Source organism: Phymastichus coffea, unplaced genomic scaffold (assembly GCF_024137745.1).
Source record: "Phymastichus coffea isolate CEN01 unplaced genomic scaffold, Cenicafe_Pcof_1.1 PCOF00007, whole genome shotgun sequence".
NCBI lineage: Eukaryota > Metazoa > Arthropoda > Insecta > Hymenoptera > Eulophidae > Phymastichus > Phymastichus coffea.
In genome coordinates, this window is record NW_026706818.1 from 9,249,774 (window position 1) to 9,270,057 (window position 20,284).

The 20,284-nt window shown below is 45.1% G+C and overlaps 1 protein-coding gene across 1 annotated transcript in view; it reads right to left on the reverse strand.

Annotated features, from left to right (window-relative positions):
- The window catches only part of LOC131668942 (lachesin-like), a 944,221-nt gene that overhangs the window by 246,165 nt on the left and 677,772 nt on the right, over nt 1-20,284 (reverse strand). The window contains exon 7 of the mRNA XM_058943448.1: nt 1,778-1,926. Coding sequence (XP_058799431.1) covers nt 1,778-1,926 — 149 coding nt within the window. The remainder of the gene's footprint in view (nt 1-1,777; nt 1,927-20,284) is intronic.

Consider the following 20,284-nt stretch of genomic DNA (forward strand, 5'->3'; position numbering starts at 1 on the left):
ATAAAAACTCACATCTCTTTCCATAGATTAAGCCTAGAGTAGCTTTCCCTTCAATCCTAGAGAAATATTGTTCTTGCTCTACTTACTTATAAAACAGTATGCACCAAGTATCCGCACTACCTCACTACTTATCTTTATTTCCAAATTCAACATTCCTGCAGACAATCGACCAGAAATCCACCTATGGCCTTACATTATAGTGCTCTAAGAACTGAAGCATGAAAACACTTTGCTGCTATAAATGGTATGAACCTCCTTTATCAGCTCTTAGTCACTGATTTTAGAGCTGAAAGGATACAAGAACTCAAACGCTGGCTTTTTTTCTCTTTTTAGGTTACTTGAACAATTTCATACTCGAATAGAGACAGAGAACCTTACAAACTCCGCTCCTGTTTTCCTCTTGCCAACTGTCCATCTTCCTTTTTACGTTAGTAGTACGTTTTACCACAACTACAGAATATCTCCTAACTCCAGGCCACTACCTCAACTACAATATTTCCCTATTCTCAGGAAATTAAATTTTTAAACTTGCTCAGGCCTTCCTTGGGATTTTCCCAAATCAAAAGTACCTATGATGAAAATAGAATTATTGTAAAATTCGCCGACCTACAAACCATTGTAGCAGCTAGGTCTTCAGTTTTGAGGTTTTAAGCCCTTTAGTTTCAAGTATTCTGTGTTATTTTATAAGACATGCCAGCAAGCTCTCCTAACTATGCCTACACCAAGTCTTCTTCTTAATAACTCTATATTGTAATATGGCACATTTGCTTGATTAAGTTCAGCTGCAATTTATTATTTATATTACTTTACTTGTTAATTGAATTTAACCCATTAAAGCGGTACTCTTTCTATGTCATGCGATTAATTAATTTTCTAGCGATCATCAAATTTATTCTACCGATCTGATTGCTTCTTTAAATCCAAGGCTAAATAAAGCTTATTCGACTTTACTCTACTCTCTCTCTCTCTCTCTCTCTCTCTCTATCTCTCTCTCTCTCTTTCTTCTGATTCTTCTAAAATTTTCAATTGAAGTACTTAAATTGTCTTATATCAACTCACGTGACCCAATTGTATGAGATCTATCAGTTGGATGATCACATTATCTGCATTACCTGGAGCTTGTTACTGTTTAAACATTTTTGTCATATTGATTATTTAATGTTGCTAGAGTTTGGTGAAAGATACGCTTCAGCGTAATATGCTTTAGGGTAGGTAGTTTCGATTTCAACAATGTTACTAGTATTTGATTCCATCTGATATTTGAATTAAATGCAGAGACTAAAAGTGAATGATCCAGAGTCTGTGAAAGAAATGACATTAACGACGATCACTGATGACAGTCGGTTCGTCAAAAAATTCATTTTTTGTTAAGCAAGGTTACCAAATTTGGAGGGGGTTATATCACATTGCGGTTACTTCTCCAACGAGCGAAGAAGTAAGTTAATACGTAAAATCTTCGTAAGATATATGTTAAAAGTAACAGTTATACATATTTTAGCTTGTAATATCTTGAGTAAAATGGCGATCTTTTTATTTATCTTGTTTGTAGTTCAATACAGTATCAAATTATTTTTTTTATATACTTATCTCATAATATTACTAGCAAACAAGTATTTCAACTCTACAAATGTAAGTTAGCTCAGAATCAAAAGTTTGACATAATTAATTCAACGATATAATCATGTTCGATATAATGCTAAAATATAACAATGAAATAAATGGAAAATAATGATAATAAATCATCCTGTGTTGTGTTTATTGGCTAAATAATACTCACGATATAATCGAGATACGCCTTCCACTTTTCCCAAGCTGTTACTAGAAATACAGCTGTAACTTCCAACATCATTTTCATCAAAATTTTGTATGGTGAGATGCATAGCAACTCGATATCCAGTTCGCTTTTCTTGAATCAAATACTTTGGTCTAAAAAAATATTGATAATTATTTATTTATACATACAGAAAAATTAGTTATTTTGCTTTGAGTAATGTTAATATAAACGCATTTTTTTACATATTTATTAGAAAATTCTTCTTTAATGAAACCAGCTTGAAATTATTTTATTTTCTGATACTCTCTGAATTTTATATTATAGATTTCATAAATAATTTAGATTTTCATTCGTTTTATCTTTAAAAAAATAGTTATCAGATCGATAAAAAAATATTTATGACAAATACAATACACTATTGTAGCAATGGATGGATTCTTTCAATTTTATTATGAATACTCGTTGAGAATATCAACCTGAGAAAAAGTGGTATTAATGAAATAAACGCAACAATTTTTTACATATAACATAACTTTCATATTAAGGACGTTATCTTTTAACAGCCAAGTTAGAAAATTTAATTTTGTTAAAATATGCAATTAAAAGCATTATTTGCGTTGTTTCGGAGAATAACTAGCAAAATATTCTAACATTGAAATTTTTCAAAATCTCATGCGCTACCCTGAGAATAAGAATGCAAGCGCATGCATTCTGCCTCGTATGCCATGAAAAGAATCCTTCTAACACTACCCTAACCCTCTATTTTCTCTCTATCATCTTTTCATGTTCCTCTTTTTTCCCCTGAGAATAAAAATGCAAGCGTATGTACTCTGCCTTGTATGCTATGAAAAGAATCCTTCTAACACTACCCTAACCCTCTACTTTCTCTCCATCATCTTTTTATGTTCTTCTTTTTTCCTTTTTCCCTATTACTTGATTCCTTCTACACAGTTGAATGTCGGAAGTTAGTATCCACGATCCAGTCACGCGCTGATTGGTGAGCTGAAGTTTTAACCGGGGGTTTATTATAAGGCACAATTTCTGAAGTTATTCAGTCAGTCAACTTCTAATGCTTGTGGACGAAACCTCTCGCAAGACGTCTACCAACCTTGGTTTTACCTAAGTCGAAAATAAAGAGATTTATCAGCATAAATTCTGCGACTTAAATTATTTTCCGAGTCAAATCAAACGGTCCTTCTTAGAACCACTCTATTCCGTTATATACAAACCTGCCCTTTACAGGGCCTTCTAGACTGATACTTCTCTGGCGGACGGTTTTTCATGGGTACCGAAGACTTGTCAATCAGAAAATTGTCCTGTCTCGATTAATCGATCCTTTTCGAAGCCATCTCTTCACTAAACGAGGAAAGATGGAGATCTTTCTCGTGCTAATCCAATTCTTCTTCAGAGTCTTTGGCCTCCTGCCACATGGGAAAAACCTGAGAAGCAAGACCTCTTGTGCCCAGACCACTATTTAACTTTGATGTTAATTTTCCTCAATTCGAAGTATATGCAACAATATATTCAATTTTATACATTGTTTTTTCTACAATCGGACTAATTTCGCTGTTACTTTCTTGCAAAATTATCTGTAAAGGTAATTTTAGAGTACCATTGGCAGAAATGATTTGTGAATTCAGAGATTGATAAATATATTAAACTTTTAAAGTAACTATAATAGCGAATGAACGATCAGCGTTGAATTCATGATCAAATCTTGAATAATCCGAATTATAAACATTGTTTGGTCCTGTTCAGGAAATCTCTAATTTGATCTATTCAACAAAATTGGATATCGCTTGTAATTTCTGTATTTTGTATTCTGCTTTATTTAATATTTATTATATACCATTCCTTTTTTTCAAATTATGAATACATTTAGCCAAATTTGTAAATAATTTAGTAGTCTTACGTCCCAAGTAAACCAGACATCAGATGCTGAAATGTTATCGAAATAGCAGTTTACGTGCGTCTTTCAATCTTTCTCACAGGATCGGTTAACTACGCGGTTCCTTGCTCTCGGCAGCTTCGGTACAAGTATACAAGTATACCGATCTTAAAATAACGCTGCTGTGACACTCGTTGTCGCTTGAGTCACTCCTGATCCTGAATCCTGCTTCTTACATTTGACGCCTTTACTCGGTGCGTCATTTAGTCGCGGGAACGTTCGCGCTTCCCGACTTTCTCTTTTTAAATAATTTGTGCCGTTACTCGCGAGCTGCCCTAGTGGATTGATGATTTTCACAATCACAATGGATGTATAATATTTCATCATCTATGTTCGGTTTAATTTCTTTACACTTATGTTAGTTTTAAATAAAATAATATTAGCTTAAGAGAAAGAATAATTTATGGGATTTCAGTTTTTGCAATTTTACTATACTTAGTTTGGTGTTTTTCGAATAAAGTTAAATTAAAAGTTGTTTATGTTTGAGGAGACTTAAATAATTGAATATATCTGATTTAAGACGCTATAGCTTCAGAATAAATGTCAATAGTACAGAATAGTAACTGAGACGTTTCCTAGGGATTGCCTCTTGGTACAGGAAGTTCCTCGAGGGCTACGCTTCCCTGAGTGAGCCGCTCACCGCACTCACCCGCAAAGATTGCAAGTACGCGTGGACAGAAAAGCAGGAGACAGCTTTTGAGCAGGTGAAAGCTTTGCTGGCCTCCGCACCGGTGCTCTCAAGGCTTGACTTCTCCGCTCCATTCATGGTTGAATGCGATGCTAGCGACACGGGACTGGGCAGTGTTCTCTTACAACACGTCGAGGGAGCGGACCGCGCACTCTGTTTCGCGAGTCGAGCTTTGACTGCTCCAGAGCGAAGGTTGTCAGTGACAGAGAGAGAGTGCCTCGCTGTAATTTGGTCGATCGAGAAGTTTCGACCTTACATCGAGGGTTACCATTTTACAGTGGCGACAGATCACCACAGCCTGGTGTGGCTGTGAAACTTGCGGAGTCCCAACGGAAAGTTAGGTCGCTGGTCCTTGCGTCTGCAAGTCTACGACTTCGACATCGGAGCGGCAAGGATAACGTAGTGCCGGACGCGCTTTCCCGCATGTACGAGACAGACGAAGACGAGATCGCCGCCACAGCTTCTCTCAGCGTTGGCGAAGGCACAAAGGACCCTTGGTACCGGAATAAGATTAAGAAGGTCCTGGCTGATCCAAGGGCCCACCCGTATTGGAAGGTCGTTGGGGGACGCCTGTACGTGTGTCGCCCCGACCCGGTCATTGACGACGCAATGGGACGAGACGACGATGCTTGGAAGCTAGTGGTACCGCAGGAGCGACGTGGACTAGTCCTCGCAGAATGCCACGATGAGCCGACGGCGGGACATCTCGGCCGTTACAAGACTCATCAGAGGGCAATCCTGCGCTATTACTAGCCAAACATTTATAGGCATGTGCCTCATTTCGTACGTAACTGTCACGTATGCCAACAGGTGAAAGTCGAACAGGTGGCTCCGGCGGGACTAATGGGAAAATATGTAGTTTCACGACCATGGGAAATAGTTTGCGGAGACTCGATGGGTCCGTTCCCGAAATCGCCACAAGGCCATGAGTACCTGCTGATTTTCATGGACATGTTCACTCGGTGGATCGAGTGCATTCCCATATGAAAGGCGAACGGCAAGACCATCAAGAGAGAGCTGAATCAACGAGTTTTCTTGTGATTTGGCGCCCCCGAGAAATTCTTGTTGGATAATGGCACGCCCTTCAAGAACAAACTCGTGGATGACTTCCTGGACTCCGAAGGCGTTTATCATGCGACATGTGCGCCCTACTCTCCGAAGTCTAATCCAACGGAGCGCGTGAACCGGACCGTAAAGACGATGATGGCAGCGTTTATTCAAGAAAAACACACTAAGTGGGACGAACATATCGCGGAATTCGCTTTCGCGTACAATACGGCCATTCACGAGGCAATCCGCTCAAGCCCGGCGTTTCTGAATTACGAGCGGAACCCAGAGCCACCCCACACGACGAGACGCGAAGAAACGCTCGAGGCCACACGGAGACAGGAGGCCGCCGCTCTCGGAAGCTGGCAGGCAAAGATGGGAAATCTCGACAAGCTCCACGCGTATGCCTCAGAAAACTCCCAAACCGCACAAGCCCGCCAAGAAAAATACTATAACAAGGGACACCGCGACGTTAACTATGACGTTGGCGACAAGGGCGAAAAATCGCGTGCTTTCCTCAGCTGCCCGGGCCATCGCCGCGAAGCTTTGTCCCAAGTATGCGGGACCGTTTGTTGTCACCGCCCGATTAGGCTCGAATTCTTACCAGCTCCAAAACGAAAGCGGAGTCGACATAGGTAAAGTGGCTGTGTGCGACCTGAAACCTTGCCACGATGCGGAGCAGTTCCCGGAGAAGAGCTGGTGTGAAGACCAACTATCCTCGGACGGGGAGCAGGAAATGACTCGTGATAGCGACGAACCAAAGCTTTCGGGTGATCAGACCCCCGCGCGCGAAACGCCGTCTCAACCGCCGTACAGCCAGAACGCCACCAAGCTGGAGCCAACGCCGGAGGAGCCGGCCCCTCGGAAAAGAGGTAGGCCGCCCGGCTCGAAAAAGAGCGCTCCGCCGCCGGCAGATACGTCACCGAGACGCCTGCGCTCAAGAAACACCCGAGCGGGCGGACCGCGCGCTTAACCAGCATTCTTTCGCTGCCCTTACCTTCCTTGATTGCCTCCTTTCTCATTTTTGCTCCTCCCTTCCTCCGTTTTGCTTTGCTAACCAGCCGCTTATCTCACTCGCCTTTCTGCTGCTAACCCGCTTGGACAACAACTCACTTCGAGTATCGCTCCTCATGTAACCTTGCTCATATAACCCCAGAACTCTACGAGAATGCTGCCAGCGAGGGCCGACAAAACGGTCAAGCTCGACGTGCCCGTGGAAGAGCTGTGCAGGATGCAGCAACTTATCCGCCAGATCCTGGAGGCACACAATGTAATCTTGTTCCTCCCAGCCCATCGGGAGTGAGCCTGACGGAGCTGCTGGGGGAGACCAGCCTCCTCCACATCGCTGCGCAGCCACCATCTGCTACCCTCCCAGCACTGACGGCCTCAAATGCCGCTCAGACCGCAGCCCGCACAGCGTCAGACGTGCTCCCGTTGGGACGACCAGATGACGCCCCAATCGAAGCCAGTAGGTACCCGCCGGCACTGCCAGCCATTACGGCGCCACCCGCCAAGCCCTCGCGGGTTAAGGACTCAGGACCCTCAGACCTCCCGTTGGAGACCCAGTGGGCACAGCTTGAAAGCCGGGCTAGGCAGTGGCGCAAGACTCGCCAGCAGGCTGTTAAAGAGGAACAACAGGCCTACTGGGAGGTATTGGCCTTCGCCGACAACCCCAATGCTCGTGCTAGAATCTTGGTGCCCCAGAAGTTACTGGAACGGGTCAAGAGAGCCACCAAGCTGCGCGACTACCTGGACGCCGCAGAGACCCAATTCGTGGCCAACGAAGAGGCCGACAAAACCAGGGCAGACCTAATGGGCTTTTCAGCGGCAAAAGCTCCAAGAGCTGGAGGCCCTCCGAGCAGAACTGTCCGCTGTGGAGCAGGAGCGTCAAAACGCCCCGAGGCTGCTTTCGGCGGAGCTGCCTCGCCGCGGGCCAGGGCCAACTGCACTGCAGTACAGGGAGCCACCGTGCCGTGCGGCCGATTTGACGGCCCAAGAGTCGACCTCCACTATAAGAGGTATTGCTGGGTATGCAACCTGACCCAGGTATCAAGAACGGACAACTGCCCCAACTATGCCCTGCACCAGCTGTTCCGGAACGGGAAGTACCCGAAATATGAGTACCCGGAGGCCTTCAGCCCGGTACCGACCCCAGGACGGCGCGGAAGCTCCACCAGGGACTGAGGAACGACAGCGCGATTCGCCCGCTGACCCGCCGGCCCGTCGGCATCCTCGTCGCTCCAGCCCCCCCCTCTCTTCACCATCGCTTCGGAGCATCCCGAGGCTGGATTGTGTTTTTTTTTGTTTGTATCGGCACCGACGCCCCTTTTCGTTTCTGGAGATTCACTCTTGTTTGTTTAAAATTATAAAGAGAGACAAGGCCTCGAAGCTACCTTTCCTCAAGTGTTGTACTCTCATTTTGTAATCTGTTCTATCTTCCCATTAAAAATGTATTCTTCCACATATTGGTTGTATTTATTCCCTGGTCGAGAGAGATAGTGGGTCGAGCTGGTACCAACCTCGCTACCAGCGTCTGGAGAAGGGGAATATAACGAGCTGAGTCTCGTTATGTCTCTCTCTCCCCTTAAACCAATCATAATTTATTAACAACTTATGTATTTTCCTTATGTAATCTTCCTGTCTGACCGCAGCTGTGGATGCGGCACGAGGTAAGTAAGATAGCACCAAGCAGAGAGAGAGAGATCCGTCTGTATGCGTGAGTGCGTGGACGCTTGAGTGTCGCGCACGTTTGCCTAATTGGCTGAGACGCGCCGCTGCCGAATAGCCGACGGGAGAGAGGGGGACCCCTTCCGCGTGCGACGGACAATCCGCTGCCCGCCTTTGCGACGAAAGCAAGCCCGGCTATCGCCGCGCGACGAATAAGTACCTTGTGCTACGCAGCTAGTATTTTCGCCGATAAAGGCCGAGAGTGCAGAGTGCGTGCGAGTGGGTGAAAGACTAAGACATCAAAAGCATTCTGCGTGCGTGCGTGCGTGCGTGCAGATAATCGCCGATCAGCCTGAAAGAGCTGCCTCGTGGCCGAACACCTGCGCATGTCAGGAGTAAATCCGAGGCTACTGCGAAACCGTCATGTAAGTGCCCGGTGGATCATAAGACTCTCTCTCTCTCGCTTGGTTCTTACTTGCCTCTCTCACTGCGAATGCTACTTGTATGCTTCCATTGTTACCTTCGTTTTAGTAAACACTCTTTCTGCTAACCACTGTGTCTTTCCTCTCGGCATTTCCCTCTCCCGTGCTACGCGCGCGCTGGCTCGCACGGCCCGCTGCTACCTCACCTACGACGCTCTCCGCGGGCCGAAGGCAAGGATGCCTTCAAGGGGCGTAGCTGAGCCACTGGGCTGAGTCCTGCGAGACCCCCATAACGAGTTACCCGCAAGTCGAGTAGCTACCTAGCATCACCCTCCACGAGGTAGTCAGAACCCCATTACAACGTATAAGCGAAAATCACAAAACAACTATTTGTGTATGAATATCAATTCCCGATAAATTGATTTTGGTTGTAATATAACCTATCTATATAATCATACATTTTACGAAGCGCCCTATTATTTAATAACATTTTCTTTTATGATATATTATTATATATACCGATACCGTCGTACAACGCCAAACTAAAATATAATAATAATATATTAGGATAAATAAAATAATAATCTTAAAAAGAAGAAAGCAAATAAAAGAAAATTATCAAGATGGATTAAAACACTACCTAGTGATACATTAAATTCACTCTTAAACGACGTTGAGCTAAACAATGATGGCTCAATGTACGAACGTGCTAATAAATTATATAGACGGTTACAAGGCGATTATACCGCGCAAGATTTTGTTGAGACAATCGATAATTTGTTGCTTCAAGCGAAAGAAAGACGCGATAATTTATGTATGCCATTGATACAATCAAATGTCATCCCAAAACCGATACGCGACGATTTTGTAGAAATAATACAGCAAGAAATCAACGAAGAATTGGACAAAACAGAAGAAACAAACAACGAACAGGATACACAACAACAAGACATGTCGTTAACACCAGCTTCGAATACATCAGGAATAATAATCAGAGAATCTGTGACGAATGCAACAATTCTAACGACAACAAATATGGCTCAAACTATGACAACGACTAGTTTCATCAATACGCAGCTCATGATGTCGACAACAGAAAATAAGACGAATGTTATGCCACATATGTTGCAAACGCCAGAGAAAATTATTTGGTGTAAGCTACCCTGAGGGAAGCTACAATACATACCAGAATCAACGGCAAAAGAGCTGAAAGGAGCGTTAATTGCAACTAAAACGTTAAAAGAGAAGGTCGACTAGCTAGAGAAAAATTTGTCAATACTCAAAAGCGAAAACGCTGAACTGCAAAACACAGTTTACAGTCTAAATAATCAAATAAAAACGATAACAGATATCAATAGTAATTTGAAAGTTACTAGACAAGATAAAAATGTTATCTTTAGAGACACGTATAGTCTCATCGACCCAGATTTTGATTTAACGACATTCGAAGAACAACCACAGCTGAACGCAAGAACAGCACTCTTGTCATCAATGGCAAGGGCTCAACACCAGCTATAACAACTAGTATTTTAAGAAATCCATCGCCGATCGCGAGTGCAGGTACAACACAGGTAACAACACTCGGCACACCAGGCTTTCAGCCCGGTGGAGTGACTTCTACCCCTGCAAGCTCAAGCTGGGGGAGGGGGGATCACAGACAAGAAGCGTATTCGCTTTCGCATGCGGCAGGAGCGCAATCGACAAATGTGACTCAACAGCAAGCCACTTTGATCTATGGACTTCCAAGTTGGAGGACTAGTGGAAACCATTCGGACAGTACTAGAGTTCAGACAAGGAACTTAGGAAAAACGGTGCGAGACTGGAAGGTACATTTTTCGGGCGACGCAAGCATGAGTATTGAGGAATTTCTTGCACGAGTAGAAGAAAACTGCTATTTGGACCGCATCACGGAAGACGAGATTCTTGATTGACTGTCTACACTTTTCAGAGGTCAAGCGCTACAATGGTACCGATTCTTGAGACCAACGTGAAACACGTACAAGGAGTTTCGAGAGGCAGCATTGACAGCTTACAGTAAGGTGCATCGCTATCATCGTAACATGTCAGTGGAGACCCACTTGAGAACGCAAGAACCCGATGAAACAGTTAGGGATCATTTATCTGCGATGAACACCATATTTAGCCGCTTTGAGCGACCGTGGAGTATTCCAGATCAGATCAATTTGGCTATCGATAACATGATCCCCAAGCTGAACAAAGAAATGAAGAAGGACCAGCAGAGTATTACGTTATTGCCACAGCTTCTTAACCGAGCCCAAGAAGTGGAAATGGCCGAGTCAGATGAACATTGGAAGCATCCGCCGTCTCCAGACCAGAGCTTGTTACCAGAAGCGGCATACAAGCCTAAAACCAAAGCGACTGCGCGATCAAAAGTGAACATCGCTTCCATTAACGAGAACAGCGTCATCTCGGAGATTGATTTAGGAAAATCCTTTCAAAACTTCTTCAATAAGAAATGCTTAGAGTTTGCTAATACTAGTAGTAGTTTGCTACTACTAGTAAGTCTACCCGTCGCGAGTACTGACGCTACCCCTACTTCTACGAAGAGCGCTGCGTCAACCAATCACTCAGGAAAAGGCCAGAACTACCGAGGTCGAGGAGGCCGAGGTAGAGGACGATGGAGCCCTAGAGGCGGACGAGGAGGCGAGCATCGATCTGAGAGTCAAGCAAAGGTAATAACACCGCGCTCGGATCGCAACAAAGACAAACCACCTGGCCCAGGCGCAGATAAACTGCTCTGCTGGGAGTGTAGTTGGCCCGGCTACACAAAAGCTACCTGCCCGGATTGCTCTAAAACAGAACAACCAAAAAACGCCGACAGGAGCGAGTAGACGAGGTCCCTATCGCTTCATTTATTTCGAGGGCCTCATCAGCTAACGCCGACTCTGGAGACCGTCAGGCTCAGTGCCCCGCAACAGCTATCCACACGCCGGCGCGGAATGTTGAAGCGATTACGCTGAAGCCAGACCAAAGTACTGCGACGTGCGCTTTAGTCGAAGAATACCCTCGATGGTGGCTAACCTTACAGGTAGGTCACTTAGCTTTCAAAGCATTATATGATACTGGTGCTTCAAGAACCGTATTAAGCCCAATTGGCCTTCAAATAGCAGCGGCCCTTAACTGTCATATAGCAATGTACGACGGTCCGGGAGCTCGCGCTATAGATGGACATTTTGTACCCATTATTCGCAGCGTGCAGCTACCATTATCGGTTGGAGGGGTTTCTGATATGATAGACGCTCTAATTATTAGCGAAGCCGAAACGGAATGTACTCTAGGAGGAGATTTCATTCGAGCGTTTTCCACTTGCCTTGATCCAGAGACTAATACCTTACGGGTAAAAGGGTGTGACCGACGGGTACCACTCATTCTCTCGTCTCTGAGGGTAGATCAGTCGCTTGCCCTGTCCTCTTTAGGCACCGAAGAGATTAACCAGGATCAACGTGCAGAAATCGACCGAATTGTAGAAGAAGTTTGACCTGAAACTCTTCATAGCCACATTGGATGTACGTCATGGATCAAACACGACATAGACGTCGGAGAAGCCCAGCCTATCAAACAAAAATATTACCCAGTTTCTCATATTATCGAGATGGAAATGCATGCGCAAGTATACAAGATGCTATAGGCAAATATAATTCGACGCTCGGAAGGCGAATGGTTGAGTCCAGTCGTCATGGTTCGAAAACCCAACGGATCGTATCGCTTTTGCGTTGATTATCGAAAGGTCAATGCGATATCAAAGGTGAGCGCTTACCCGCTTCCCTATATCGACGTGATCGTGAGAAAGTTGCAGCACGCTAAGTACATTAGCGCATTGGACTGCTCGGGAGCTTTCCATCAGATCCCTCTTACGGAGCGATCGATGCCGATTACCGCTTTTACAGTCCCTGGCCTAGGGTTATACGAATTCGTAAGAATGCCCTATGGAGTTGCAGAAGGACCAGCAACCTTTTAAATGTTAGCGGATATGCTAATTACGCCTGAGATGGAGCCTTATGCCTTCGACTATATCGATGACCTGATTATAGCGACAGAAACCTATGCAGATCATTTGAAATGGCTGACGCATATCCTTGAGATGATTAAAGAAGCAGGGCTAACCATCAACAGAAAGAAATCACGCATCTGTATGACTGAAGTCCGATATTTAGGTGTCCTAGTCAACAGGGACGGGACTCGTCCTGATCCTGAAAGGGTTCGGCCCATTATTGACTATCCGCCGCCGAAGAATTTCAACTAATTTGTGTAGGTTTTTCGGAATGGCGTCATAGTGTCGGAAGTTCCTGCCCGACTTTGCGAACATAGCGGACCCGCTTACCACTTTAACTAAGAAAGACACTAAATACGAATGGACAGAGACGCAGCAAGACGCTTTCGAGCGTATAAAAGGCCTGATCTCTACTGCCCCCGTCTTGGCTAGGCCAGACATTACGGCTCTATTTATTGTAGAATGTGACGCCAGCGATACAGGATTATGCAGTGTACTCTTGCAGCACGTCGGAGACGAAGACAGAGTACTTTGCTACGCCAGTCGAGCACTCAGTGTCACCGAGCGAAGGTTTTCGGTCACAGAAAGGGAGTGCCTCACTGTAATATGGGCAGTCGAAAAGATCAGACCGTATATAGAAGGCTATCACTTTACCGTGGTAACCGATCATTACAGTCTTAAATGGTTGCGGAACCTAAAACATCCGAACGGCAAGCTAGGACGATGGTCGCTGAGTCTACTGTCCTACAGCTTCGACATCATACATAGAAGAGGAAAACACAACGTAGTTCCAGACGCTTTGTCGCGAATGTACGTAGAGGATGAAGAAAATACTATCGGTTGCCTAGCTTCGCTTAAAGCGTCTCCGCAAGTCAAGGACCCGTGGTACTTGAAATGGGTGCAAAAAGTTCAAGAGGATCCCACTAAATACCCATATTGGAAGTATATAGGAGACAAGTTATATATTTACAAACCAGACATTATCGTGGATGATTTTATGGGTACAGATGAAGATGCTTGGAAGCTAGTACTTCCACGAGAACAGAGAGCTCAAGTCTTATCAGAGTGTCATGATAGTCTTACCGCAGGACATCTAGGGCGTTATAAGACGCAAAAGCGAGCCGCGCTTAAATACTATTGGCCTGGCATACACAGAGATGTAGCTCACTACGTTCGTAACTGCTTCGTTTGCCAACAGACTAAAGTGGAGCAAGTTGCTCCAGCAGGACTGATGGGACGGCACCTAGTCACACGGCCATGGGAAATCGTGGCAGGCGACACTATGGGCCCTTTTCCTAAGTCAGCGCAAGGCTATGAGCATCTATTAATCTTCATCGACCTCTTCACTCGCTGGGTTGTGTATCCCGCTACGCAAAGCCAACGGGAGAGCGATTAGACGCGATTAGAAGGAGCGAGTATTCCTGCGATTTGGAGTGCCTGATAAGTTTTTATCGGACAATGGGACTCCATTCAAAAACAAATTGGTAGACGAGTTCTTGGACTCATTTGGCGTTGTCCACGGCACGTGTGCGCCGTACTCACCAAAGAGCAACCCAACCGAGAGAGTGAACCGCACGATAAAGACCATGATCAACGCGTTCATTCAAGAAAATCATACTACCTGGGATGTTGACATCATTGATTTGCCTTTGCGTATAACACGGCTATTCACGAAGCGACGCGCGCTAGCCCAGCTTTTCTCAATTACGGACGGCATCCCGACCTTCCTCACTCTAAGAATAGAGCGGAAGACAGAGATATGATCCGAAACCTCGAAGCCGCCGCCATAGAGAATTGGCACGCGAGGATGGAAAAACTAGAAGATTTCCGCGCAGTAGTACTTGAAAATACGCGAATGGCGCAAGACCGCCAAGAGAAATATTACAACGTAAGCGAAGGGACGTAGAATATCGCATCGGAGATAAGGTATGGGCCAAAAACCGCCTACTTTCCTCGGCCGCAATGAAAATCGCTGCAAAACTAAGCCCGAAATTCGCAGGACCTTTTGTCGTTACCACTCGCGTGGGAATGAACTCTTACCAGCTTAGCACCGAAGAAGGTACTGACATAGGCAAGGTAGCCGTTTGCGATTTACGCCCTTGTCACGACGAAAACCAATGTCCAAAATTTGACGAGACGGAGGAATGCGAGTCTAACGTGAAAGACTTGGACCTCGGTAATTTGTTCGCACCAATCCCTAAAAGCGACGAGAGCAACTAGCAAAACGAAAAGGAGTTGGCCGATAGGCTAGATAGGATCTAACCTCCGGCTCAGAACCCTTAACAAAAAGAAGGCGCGGCCGACCAAAGGGGAAAAAGAAACCTTCCCCGCCGACGGTCCCACCGTCGCCAAGGCAGCTTCGCTCAAGATAATACTAACCTTTGCGTTGCTATCCCACTTTCTCCTTCTACGCTTTCAGCTCCTTCCTAACTAATCTGCTGCTAACCTTTCTACGCTTACGTATTATTTCCGGACCGGATCCCAGCTAATAAAGAAAAACCATCTTCTTACTTGTATTGACTCTTACAGATGGACGCTACGTCGGACGCTTCAGCGGTGAAGAGCCAAGAGGAGTTCCAGGAGCTCCAAGCGTTTACCATCGCTTCGACGGAAGATGAGGCGGTCCCAGCAGGTAGGCAGCCCGAAGAACCGGAAGCGGCCAGCGCAGAAGTATCGCTTCAAGCGGCAGTCCCGTTGGACGTGGAGACTCCCGACACCGAGGAACCCAAGCAGAAAACGGAGGAGCCCTCCGCTATCCCTCAAGAAGTGACGGAGCCGATCATCAGTGACGGCGCGTCAGCGACGTCACCCGGCGACTCCAGAGACCAAGACGAGCCACCCTCAGGCGAGGTTTATGGGCCATTAGCGCCTGGAAAGAGCTGCTGCAGCGTGTCAAGAGCGCTCGCACGGCCCGAGTGGTGGAAAACGCCGAGGAGACAGCCACCTTCGGCGAGGCTATGAAATCATCCAGGCTGCAGGCGCCGAAGGAAAACGCCTGGCAGGAGACTACGCCGATAAAATTCAGCGTGAGCTGGACCTAAAGGCGTACCTCGCTCGTCAACGAACCGATTGGCTCAGGCGCCGCCTCGTTGAGGAGGAGAAACGCGTGCTGGCGAAGGCGGTCGACGCTAGACTGCGGGAGGTAGAAAATCTGAGGGCTCAGATGAGAATGCTGGAACGCTCAGCCGAAGACCCCTACAACTGGGTACCCCGACTCCAAGGAACCGGTCACCATTGGGATGAGGAGTCCACTGCTTTCGCGTCACCGCCCCGACCGTGCTCGCCTTCTCCGATAGTGATCGCTCCGCACCCGTCCAGACCAAGGTCTAGGCCAAGCGATTTCGCTGAGGGGCCGAGACGGCCACCTGGATACCTTGCTCTGCATCACACCAACCGCACGGAGCCGTGTGGAAAGTGGGACGGACCACAACGAGACCTGGTGGGCACGCGTTTCTGTAAGCTGTGCCACCTCACTGGCGTCTCAAGGTCCACAGATTGCCCCAATTTTCAGATCCATCCGAGATAGTTATCGGGACAGCTTGAGACTTATGTTTACACGGACGCCGAGCTCCGCGCCCGTAGAGGATCGCGATAAACGAACACGCTTAAGCGACAACGCGTTTGTGCGCTTTCGCTCCCCCTGTTCCTACTTACCTATCCAGTTACCGTTACCAATATCGTTACGCAAGCGTGCGTAATCCCTAGTAAAGGGGCAGCGCCTCAAATCAAAGAAAAGAAAAATATTGTATTTTTTTGTTATGTTACTGTATAAGGAATAAAATTGTAAGGGAGAAAGAGAGTTCTTTGTTATTCCACATATCTTCCCATTATGCTTCCTTATTATAACGACAGATTACCCTACTTTTCTTTTGAGGATGCATGAGTTTTCCCTGGAAAATGGAAACGCCTAAAGAGAGAGACCAGTTTTCCAGCTGGTACCCCCCTGGCAACCAGCGTCTGGGGGAGGGGCATATAACGAGCCGCATTCTCGTTATGTCTCTCTCTTCCTGCAGCCAGTTTATTTATTAATCATATTTATACCATACCATGCATTATAATAATTTGTAATTTGTAGCGCAGTTGAAATGTCAGCGAACAAGGTAAGAGTCGAGCCCCATCGATAGTCCTTAGCGCGGATGTCGCGAAGAGACCGCGATCGCGAAGGGGAGAGAGAAAAAAAGCGCGTAATGAGTCAGTTGGCATGCGAGCAGAGACCGGTACAGACGCTAGCATAGTCTGACAGCAACATCATTATTTTGCGTTACGAGAGATTACGGAGGAGTAAGCGATTATACAAGCCCGAAGATCGCCAGTGAAGAGCGAAGACTCGTAGTGAATGCTGACAGGAATTCCGTCAGCTATAAAGCTTGGAACCGAGGACGCCCGCGCGAGCGTAGGCTAGGAGTAAGCGTGGTCGCGATCTATTGTACGTGCATTTCTGCTGTTCTAATAACCGACGACAACTACTGTAAGTACCTACTCGATTCTTCTCTCTCTCTTTGGCTCTCTCTCTCCTATGGCTTGCTAACCGCATTCGTTGCTCTAGCCTTTCGCCCGACCTATGCACCCTGTCATTTTGCTCGGCATTGCGTCTTGCCTCGAGCCGCTTTAAGCGAATTCGTCGTCTGATCTTGCTCGATCGCAGACAAGATCGGCGCGTTGCGTTTTGTTGTCGCCTTGTTCGCTGCCGCACACATTTCATCAACAGGCGCGCTTGCATGTACTCGCGAGTGCCTAGATACACGATTCATTTCTACTAAAATCCGCAGTGTCTTATTCCGATACACCTGCCTTATTGCATAACTACTTCGCAGTGAGACTCTTTAGATTGTCTCTCGCCAAGTGACCTGTAGCTCACGACACTCTCCGCGGGCCGAATTTCTACGTAAGGAAGGAGGCAAGCTGATGCAGCTGGACCCAAGCACTGTTTGGGCTGGCGTACAGGATCGCCTTGGATAGCGCACTTCGCTTTATTAAAATATTAATCCGCGAGAATCATTTATTTATTTAGCTGATTTAGCCCGAAAAGAGCTCGAGCTAAAACCCCGTTATAATACATTTTTTCTGTTTTAGGAAAATAAACATGCTGAACATAATTATTTTTATCATTACGGCTCTCAAACTAAACAATGTAATCATTGGTTATTATTGTGGAACCACCACACCAAATATCACAACAATTTCATTTCTTGAGTCTAGAGAATGCGATTTCCACAACACTCAAGTGAATCGTTGAGCAGTAGCCATAGAACTAATTCAAATAGCGGAATTCCGAGAAATACAAATTATTCAATATAAAATTTAAATTCAGCGCATGATCTTCAACTGTGGATACTTCAGTCATCTCATTCCAGTACCAAATGCAGATCAACAATACATTAAAGGCATAAGTCACGAACATTGAAAAAATCTTCACGGCACAGGCATTCTCAATTACGATGACACACACATCATAACCAATCTAAAAATAAATGCCACAACGACTAAAGGCATAGACTTCGCAGGCAGCGCACAAAGACGATCCTGTTCAGGCACAACCTACACTATAATTTCGACTCCTGTAGCAACGTATATATTCAAGGTACAATAAAAATTGCACTCATACAAGATAAAGCTAAAGTGAGACTAAACAGCGATAAAATTAGACTAAGTTCGGGCATTGTTCGTAAATTCTTCGAAAAATATTATATGGATATGGGAAATGGCCATACCTTTTAGGAAACTATACCAAAAGAAGAATGCTTCACAAATACATACGATATCCTATTTAAAGATATGGCAAGTAAATATTCCAGTAGTAATAATCATGAAATTATTTCACTTCAACGATGATACATTAGCATTATCCAAAATTACTTATTGTGGAAAAACAAAGCAACCTAAACAAATATTTCTGTGACAACGATATTAATAGAAAGGTAACGAAGTAAATTTCGACCTATTTACATATATATTTTTTATTTATATATTTACTCGTATATAAACTCCAAATTTGTGTTGAAAGGCATTGAAAAAGCCAAAAAAATAATTTATACATGAAATTTGTAACAGAAAAATGCGAAAATAAAAGAAAAATATTCCAAAAATTCTTATCCACCACACTTTCACCAAATGAATTCGCTTACAACTTTATGACACAACCAAGCTACGAGGGTGGTCCGATAAGTACTTAGCCTCACCGCCCGATGGCGCCACTCTCGCAAAAGAAATATTCTGTCATGTAGTACAACCTTCCCGATGGATACTCTCAAGATTTCAGCTGGATCGGAGTTGTAGTTTATTTTTGAGAGCGTGTGAAAGCAAGTGTGTCCGTTGATTTTTGAAAAATGGAAAAAAAGCAGTATCGGTCGGTGATTCGATTCTTGTTTTTGGAAGGGAAATCGCGCATCGGAATCAAAAACCGCTTGGATGCTGTGTACGGTGACTCCTCTCCTTCGATGGCGACCGTCAAAAATTGGTTTAACGAGTTTCAACGTGGTCGCACGTCGATTTTTGAAGAGCCACGTCCAGGTGCTCCGAAAATTGCACGGAGGATAACGTGACAAAAATTTACGATCTCGTATTGGCAGATCGACGATTAAAGGTGCGCGAGATAGCTAAGATCGTAAGCATCTCAAAAGACCGCGTGGGTCATGTCCTGCATGAAATTTTGGGCATGAGAAAGGTGCCGCGTTTGCTCACTCCGGACAACAAGCGCAATCGTGAGACAACTTCAGAGCAATGTCTGACGCCGTTTAAGTGCAATCCGAAGGAGTTTCTGCATCGTTTCGTGACAGTCGACGAAACATGGATCCACTGGTATACACCAGAGACCAAGGAACAGTCGAAAAAGTGGACTTTACCCGGCGAAAGTGCTCCGAAGAAGGCGAAGACTGTCCCATCGGCCGGAAAGGTGATGGTCACCGTTTTCTGGGATTCACAAGGTGTAATCTACATCGACTACCTGGAGAGGGCAAAACGGTCACAGGGCTGTACTATGCCGAATTATTGGGCCGATTCGATGTCGAATTACAGAAAAAGCGGCCCCATTTGGCCAAGAAAAAAGTGCTCTTCCGCCATGACAACGCACCGGCTCACACCTCCGCCGTCGCCATGGCCAAATTGGTCGAATTAGGCTATGAATTGCTGCTCCATCCACCGTATTCTCCAGATTGAGCCCCGTGCGAATTCTTTTTCCAAACTTGAAAAAGTCACTCGCCGGGCAGAAATTTCAGTCGAAAGAGGAGGTAATCGCTGCCATGGAAGCCTACTTTTCAGACCTCGAGGAAACGTATTTTTTAGACGGGTTAAAGAAGTTGCAGCATCGCTGAGCCAAGTGTATCAAACTAAAAGGAGACTATGTTGAAAAATAAAATGCCACTTTTCTAAAATTTTCGTTTTTCTTTTGTAGGCTAAGTACTTATTGGACCACCCTTGTATATGGCTTAAATAGCTTCAGAGATAGTCCACGTTATAAAATATAAACCTACATAGTAAAAATTATACATACAAATGATTGCTATAAACATTTACGAGTATAATGTGAAAATGAGACATAATTTTTGACACCAAAAACACATATTCTAATAAACATAGGAACGAAAATTGATTGCAACTCCTTAATCCTTACTACAAAATCAAAAATGAATGGATAAAGTTCCACACCAACACCTATAAAATCCTTACCCATAAATCAGCTGAATCCTAATATAAAAATAGGATGGACTTTTGAATCAATTAAGAGCTT